A 7309-nucleotide genomic window follows, 5' to 3' on the forward strand; every position below is an offset into this window, starting at 1 on the left:
GGCCTTCCAGATGTGGTGTGGTCGCGTCTATGTTTTGTGTTTGCCTTATGTTCAACCAGTTATTAAGTTAATTTAAAAAAAAGGGGCTGTTGTCTGTCTTGCTGCCTGGATCCCCCGGTGCCTCCCGCCCTCTTCGCTGCGGCCGCTGCTCGCCCACCACCACCGGCCCCTCTGCCGCCTGCTCCGGGCTCCCGCTTCCCAGAAAACGGCTTTGAACTAAAATAAGCAGAGCCTTAAGTAATAGTTTCTAACAGTTTCCAAACCTCCATTTTTAACATCAGAGGGTGGCCGCTCTCAAGCAGGCATTTTTTTCCTTTCTTTTTACTCCCAAAGCCCTTAAAAATGAGGACAATAATATCTTCTTTTAAATCTCTTGCTGTGGCCTGGGAGCAGTTTTCCCATACTCATCCCTTTATTTATGTCAGACCTTCCAAACCTTTTTTGTGTCCCATTTCCCCTTTTCATTTGTCGCCGTCTCCGTCGAGTTTCTGTTAGGAAAAGCCGGTTTTCTTCCTCCCCGCGGAGCCGATGGTGCCGAACTCTGCGCCTCCGCCCCAATATAGAACCATATTCTCATTCACCTTCTGCTTTCTCCCAACCTTTAGGTCTCGAAAGCGTCTTCGGAGCTAATGAATTACTGCGAGCAACATGCCAGGAACGACCCGCTGCTGGTTGGAGTGCCCGCTTCGGAGAATCCTTTTAAGGACAAAAAGCCTTGTATCATCCTATAGCTTTCCTGGCTCCGGCGCGTGCGATCTCTCAGGCAGGGCACCGTTCTCCATCGACTGAAACCAAGCGACAAACGTACAACTGCGCCGAGGGGTAAACACTAAATGTTGGATTCAAATAGAACTTAAAATCTCACCCCCGAAAAAAAAAAAAATAATAATAATTATATATATATATATATATAATTGCAAGCGGTTTAGGGAAGGGTGTCTGCTCCTGGGAAGGTGCCGCATTGAGAGGGGGCAAAATTTAACAAAGGAAAAAAAAAGTCAAAAAAACAAACAAACCGGGGTTGAGGGGTGGGGGGAGGTGTTTTTAATCGCGATATTCGAAATTGGTTACCGGGGCGGTGGAGCCAGCCGGGGGGGGGAGTTTATTGCATTTGCCGATGGGATGCAAGACCCGAGTGCGGGGACCTCGCGTGGAACAAAGCTCTTGAGTGGGGCCGATCCAATTAGTTTCCAATTAGCGCATGAGTTGCAGGAATTTGCTCTGTTTCTTGAGAGGGCGCAAGGCAGAAGCGCCCAGGTGGGGAGCTATTTTGTAGAAAACTAGTACAAAAAAAAAAAAAAAAAGAAAAAAACAAACAAACAAACAAACCAACCACAACCCAACCAAAACACGGGCTCGAAAAATTGCTGTTGCAGATGGATAAAATGAGGCTGGGGGGGAGGAGGAAGGGGGGGGCCGGGGGGGTCCTGCTCCGCTCGCACGAGGGGACGGCACCGCGGGGAAACGCTCTCCGTCGCATCCATCGGGAGAGGGGGTTTCCGCCAGCGGCGCTGCGAGGCCGGGGGCGAACCCCTCTGATCCCTTCTGGGGTTTCTCCCTCTTGTTACCACTGATTTTTCCCAAACGGGACCGTACCGGGGGCGGGGGGAGGGGGGAGGGAAGGGGCTTTCTGTTGTGCAGTATCGCGTGAGAAATCTTTTAAAATTGGCTTTTTGGAGAGTCTCGGTCCAAAACACTACGATTGGCAGATTTACCAGCATTTCCCATCTCCCTTTTTCTCACCGAGAGCGGCGAGTGGGAGTCCTTCCGCTAAACCCGGTTCGTTCGGGGGGATGATGGGATGGCTGGAGGAGAAACAGTTGGGTTCCCTCCCCTTGGAATTCTTGAGATGCGATTGAAGCGGCGAGCGCTTTGTTCGCCGGGCGTCAGACGCAGGTGCCGCGGGGCCGGGGATAACCCGGCGCGGAGCAGCCGGCGAGGAAGAGGGGAGAAGCGGGCGAGCCTTCCTCCCGCCGCCCAGCCCTGCGCAGCCACGGCAGCCCCGGAGCTCGGCTTCTCCGTGCCGGGGCGGGCGGATGCTCGGGAGAAAGATCAGAGCTCAGGGACGTCCCACCGCGTCTCCCCTCGCCATCCCCGGCACCCTGCGGCTGCCTGAGCCGCGGCATCGCCCACCGGCGTCTGTCGGGGATAGGACGGGTCCCCGGCACTGGGTTCAAGCCGCCGAGCCCCGTCTGCGTCCGCAGGGCAGAGCCCGGGGCTCGGCGGCTCCTGGGGGGACGGCGAACGCTCCCCGCGGTGGGCAGAGTTCCCCCACCAGCACGCCGTTCCCGGTTATCCTCAACACCGTCCTGGGGTCTGAATGCAGGTTTCGGTTTGGGGAGGAAAAGGGGGAAAAGAAAAAAAAAATAACAAAAACGACCACCTGATGTGAAATTCTGGGAATTTTCCCATCCCCCCAGTGCTTTGGGTTTGGTTTGAAATGCCACGACTTCCCGCTGGGATGGGAACCGCGGGCGGGCGACCCCGTCGTGGGACGGGGAGTGTTTCCGTGGCTGCCGGCTGCGCCTGGAGAGGGGAGACCCTGGGGCTGGGATTTCGGGGACAAGGCTGAAGCCGCTCCGTCGGGGTCCAGCTGGAGGGAGGGACCCTTGCAGCCCGTACTGGACGCTGCCTGGGCTTAGACTGGTGGGAGTCGCTGGTCCCGGCAGGGCACTGGGAGGCTTTACTGGTCGCGTTTCGGAGACTGACGGTGCTCCCGGCGCCCCGGGAGCTGCGCGGGGCGATGCCGGAGGCCGGCTGGAAGGCAGGGAGAGGAGCAGAGCCCGCGGCCGCCTGGCTGGTAGCCGGGGAGGGCAGGTCGGCATCTTCCAGGAGGAAGGGCAGCATGGAGGGTCTTCCTCCCGCCGGGCCGACGCAGGGTGTCGGGCCCCTCTCCGGCAGCGCCGGCGGGGGCTGCGGTCAGCAGAGACACTCCATTTACACGTCTTGGTTGCCGGTATCTTGCCATCGCTTTTTTTTAAGTCCGCCATCACTTGCCTTTTTAAACAAAGTTGGGAATAAAAACCCACAAACCAACCCACGTTTTTTAACACTAACGCAAAGGCCAGCACCCCCCCGTCTGCATCGCGCGGCTGCTTTCGGGGGGGGGGGGGATCCGGTGACGGTTTAAACCTCCCCTCTGCCCCTGCTGTGCCGTGGGTCCTGTCCCGGCACCAGCCTTATGCCGGCTTTGTTGGTGACTCCCGGGATTTCACCCCGTCCCGACGTGGGCGCCGGGGGAGACGGAGCGGAGGGAAGTGGGTTTCTCTCGTTGACCTCCCTCTGCGGCCGAGCGTGTCCCCAGCCCTGCTCCCCCCGCCCCGGCCCGGCCCCGCGCCGGGCATCGGCCGGCAGCCCCGCCACAGCAGCAGGCGATGCCTTTTTGTTGTTTTGTTTTTCTTTTTTTTGTTTTTGAAAATCTTTTCATCCGACATAACTTCAAGCTCTCGGACGCCGCGTCTGTAGCAGGAGGCTAGCGGAGAGTGCTGAGGTGCGCGGGGGTTTTGCCGCAGCGGGGCTTTTCTCTTCTCCACGAGGGAATTTCCTCTGTCCTTAATCTAGTACAGTTCCAGCCTTATTTTTCTACTCCAGATTGCTGAATTCTTCCTCTACGTTAGAGACCAGCGCATGGTGCTATAGCCGGTGACCCGGGTGCAGGTCAGCCAGAGAAACCCGCGCTCTGCGTGGCGGCGAGCGAGCGGCCGAGGTGACGGCGGGAGCCGGTCACGGCTCCTCCGCTCGGCACCCGGCCAGGGGCTGTGTCCCCCCCTACCCCGTCACCGGCTGCCCGAGGGGGCTCCCCAAGACCCCCGGTCGGGCAGGCGCCAGCCCTTGGCATCCCCCGGGATCAGACGGGGCAGCTCGGAGCCCCGGTGCCAGGCGGTTTGTGTTGGGGTGCTCTGCCGGCAAACACCGCGGGATGCTCTGCCAGAAAATGCCATGGGATGCTCTGCCAGTGGGTGCCATGGGATGCTTTGCCGGCAAACACCGCAGGATGCTCTGCCGGAAAATGCCATGGGATGCTCTCCCGGCAAACACCGCAGGATGCTTTGCCGGCAAACACCATGGGATGCTCTACCAGCAAATACAATGGGATGCTGTGCCGGTGAATGCCGCGGGATGCTCTCCTGGCAAACACCACGGGATGCTCTCCTGGCAAACTCCGCGGGATGCTGTGCCGGTGGGTGCCACGGGATGCTTTGCCGGCAAACACAGTGGGATGCTCTGCCAGCAAATACGATGGGATGCTGTGCCGGTGAATGCCACGGGATGCTCTCCCGGCAAACACAGTGGGATGCTCTGCCGGAAAATACCATGGGGTGCTCTGATGGCAAACACCGTGGGATGCTCTGACGGTGAACGCCATGGGATGCTTTGCTGGCAAACTCCGCGGGATGCTGTGCCGGCAAATACGATGGGATGCTGTGCCGATGAATGCCACGGGATGCTCTCCCGGCAAACCCCGCGGGATGCTCTGCCGGCAAAGCCAGCCGGGTGTGCCACGCTCCAGCAGAGCGGGGTCACTCTGCCTCCCCCCTCGTCCTTCCGCCCCCGTGGGCCACGCTCATCCCCGGTGTCTCGCCCGCGCGGTGCCGGGATGGCCGGCGAGGGGCCAGGCGGCGGGTTTAGGTTCGGCGTACGGCTGGAGCCGGGAGAAGGGGATCGGGAAGCGTCTCCTTGGGGTCCCCTGGGAGCCTGGGGACGGGGGGCTCCCGGCGCAGGGGGGGCCGGCGGCGGCGGGGCGGGCAGGGACCTGCCGGCGGGTGCTGGTGTCTCTCAGTGGGTGATTCGTTAGGTGGGAAAAAATCCTCGAACCTTTCGTTTTAATTTTTTTTTTATTGTTATTATTATTTTATTTTTATTTTTATTTTTTTTTTCCTCGTCTGAGTAAATCGGTGATCATACTGTAGATGTTTTTGTATGGCATAAATATAAGTGCAAATTACAGTAGTCGCTTGTACTTTGTTAGTGCATTTGCCAAAAAAAAAAAAATGTAAAAAAAAGAAAAAAAAGGGGAAAAAAATTAAAAAAAAAAAAAAAAAGACACTTTTCAGGACTTTTTAAGTGCTGCAGCTCACGGGGGCGGGGGGGGGAGCGGGAGCTGCCGACAGCCCCGGCTCCACAAAGGCCTTTTTCTGGCCGTAAAGACATGCCCAAATCTGCCCGGCGTTTCTTTTTAGCGTGTGGTGAAGCCAAAAATAGAAAGGAGAGAGACAGAAAAAAAAAGAAAAGGGAGAGAGGAAACGTTGCTTCTATTTAATTTTTTTGATCCTTTTTTTCCTTGTCTTCCCCTCCCTGTCTCGGGGACCGTCCCGGAGCCGGGAGACACCCGTGGGGCTGGCAGGGTCCGGAGGATCGGTGACGGTGACGGTGACGGAACCTCCGGAACCCGCAGCCCGGCAAATCCCCCTTCCTCCAAGTACTTAAAAAGTCAACTTTATTTAACAAAGTAAAAATAACGCATTTACTTCATCGAACAGAAGCCACGCGTCTTGATAACTTTGCGCTCTTCATTTTTTCTCTCTGGTCTATTATTAATTATTATTATTATTATTATTAATTATTATTTGCCAAACTCTGATCTTGTTGCCAAACGCCAATCAAGGTTTGTAAAGACTGTACTTAGGGAGTAATCGGTGTCTGTAACGTAGGCTCCTCATAACGTCCGCAGTTTCGGATCTCGGATTTTGATTTCTGGTGTGCCATAGACCCAATTTCTTGCACAGTGTTTAATATTTTGTGGACTTGTTGTTAAGAAGTGAATTGATAACACAATAAAAAAGCTCACTTTTCATTTTGCCACCGCCCCTGCCCGGCCTCTCCTGCGCCTGCTGCCGCGATAAGGGGCCGGGGGGCGGGGGGGGGGGGACCGGGGACAACGACGGGGACACCCCCGGGGGGTGTCTCGGTGCTGCTGGGGCCTGGGGACACGGTGGCTGGGGAGGGGAAAGCATCAGGGATGGGGAATGACGGACCCTTCCAGAGCCTTCTCCGGAGCTGGGTTCACCGAAGTCCCCCCTCCTGGGGAGGGTTCGGATGCCCCCCCCCACACCCTCCAGCCTGAGGATGCTCCGGCGTCCCGAGCAGGATGGGGCGGGATCCCCCCGCTCTCCCTCCGAAGCCCCTCGGGGACCCCCTTCTCCCACCCCGGGGGGCTCCTCACCCCACCCCGGTGCTCCCCATCCCCGGCAGATGCTGCCCGGCCCCGGCGGCTCCGGATCTGGCAACGGCAAGCTGGGATGGGAGCGGGATGGGAGAAGGATGAGAGCGGGCTGGGAACAGGATGGGAGCAGGATGGGAGCAGGACAGGAGCGGGACGGGAGTGGGACGGGAATGGGATGGGAATGGGACAGGATCGGGACAGGAACGGGACAGAAGTGGGATGGGAGAAGGATGGGAATGGGACGGGAGCAGGATGGGAACGGCATCGCCCGCTTCCCCGGAAGCACCTGATTTGCCCCTTCAGCATCTCCCGCTTCCCGGGGAGCACTGGGAACCTGTCCCACGGAACCACGGCAAAACGCAACAGCGAGCAGCGTTTCTTCCCTTTTTGGAGAAAAGGCCGGGATCTCCTGGCAGCCACCCCGTCTCCCGGCTCAGCTTCCCAGCAGCTCCCACCCAGCGCCGGGCTCCGGTGCCGGAGCAGCGTGTGCCACGGGAGCCGCTTTCCTGGAAGGCGCCGGCCTCCACGCTGCCGGCAGCCGCGGGGAGAGGCCCGGCAGGAATGTGCTGCTGCTACGGGCAGTCTGGAGCCACGCTTCCTCCGCGTGCCTGGAATTGCTGGGATTTTTCTGTGTCTGACCCGAAAATGCCGAGCTGGGATGGGCAGTGGGATGGGAACGGGACGGGAACAGGACAGGAGCGGGATGGGAGTGAGACTGGAACAGGATGGGAGCAGGATGGGAATGGGACAGGAGCAGGATGGGAATGAGATGGGAGCAGGATGGGAGTGGGATGGGAATGGGATGGGAGCGGGATGGGAGCGGGATGGGAGTGGGATGGGAATGGGACAGGAGCAGGATGGGAATGGGACGGGAACAGGATGGGAGCAGGATGGGAGCGGGATGGGAGCGGGATGGGAATGGGATGGGAGCAGGATGGGAATGGGATGGGAACAGGATGGGAGCAGGTTGGGAGCGGGACGGGAGTGGGATGGGAATGGGATGGGAGCGGGATGGGAGCAGGATGGGAGCAGGTTGGGAGCGGGACGGGAGCGGGATGGGAATGGGACAGGAGCAGGACGGGAACGGGACAGGAGCAGGATGGGAGCGGGGCGGGAGCAGGACAGGAGTGGGATGGGAGCAGGACC

The 7309-nt window shown here is 58.7% G+C and overlaps 1 protein-coding gene across 4 annotated transcripts in view; it reads left to right on the forward strand.

Annotated features, from left to right (window-relative positions):
• GNG7 (G protein subunit gamma 7) overlaps window positions 1-5800 on the forward strand; it is an 81134-nt gene extending 75334 nt beyond the window's left edge. For all 4 annotated transcript variants that reach the window (XM_074565413.1, XM_074565412.1, XM_074565410.1 and 1 more), the window contains one exon: window positions 606-5800. In XM_074565413.1, coding sequence (XP_074421514.1) covers window positions 606-731 — 126 coding nt within the window. In that variant the 3' untranslated portion in view covers window positions 732-5800. The remainder of the gene's footprint in view (window positions 1-605) is intronic.
• Window positions 5801-7309: the final 1509 nt, after the last annotated feature.

The sequence above is a fragment of the Larus michahellis genome, chromosome 23 (assembly GCF_964199755.1).
Source record: "Larus michahellis chromosome 23, bLarMic1.1, whole genome shotgun sequence".
NCBI lineage: Eukaryota > Metazoa > Chordata > Aves > Charadriiformes > Laridae > Larus > Larus michahellis.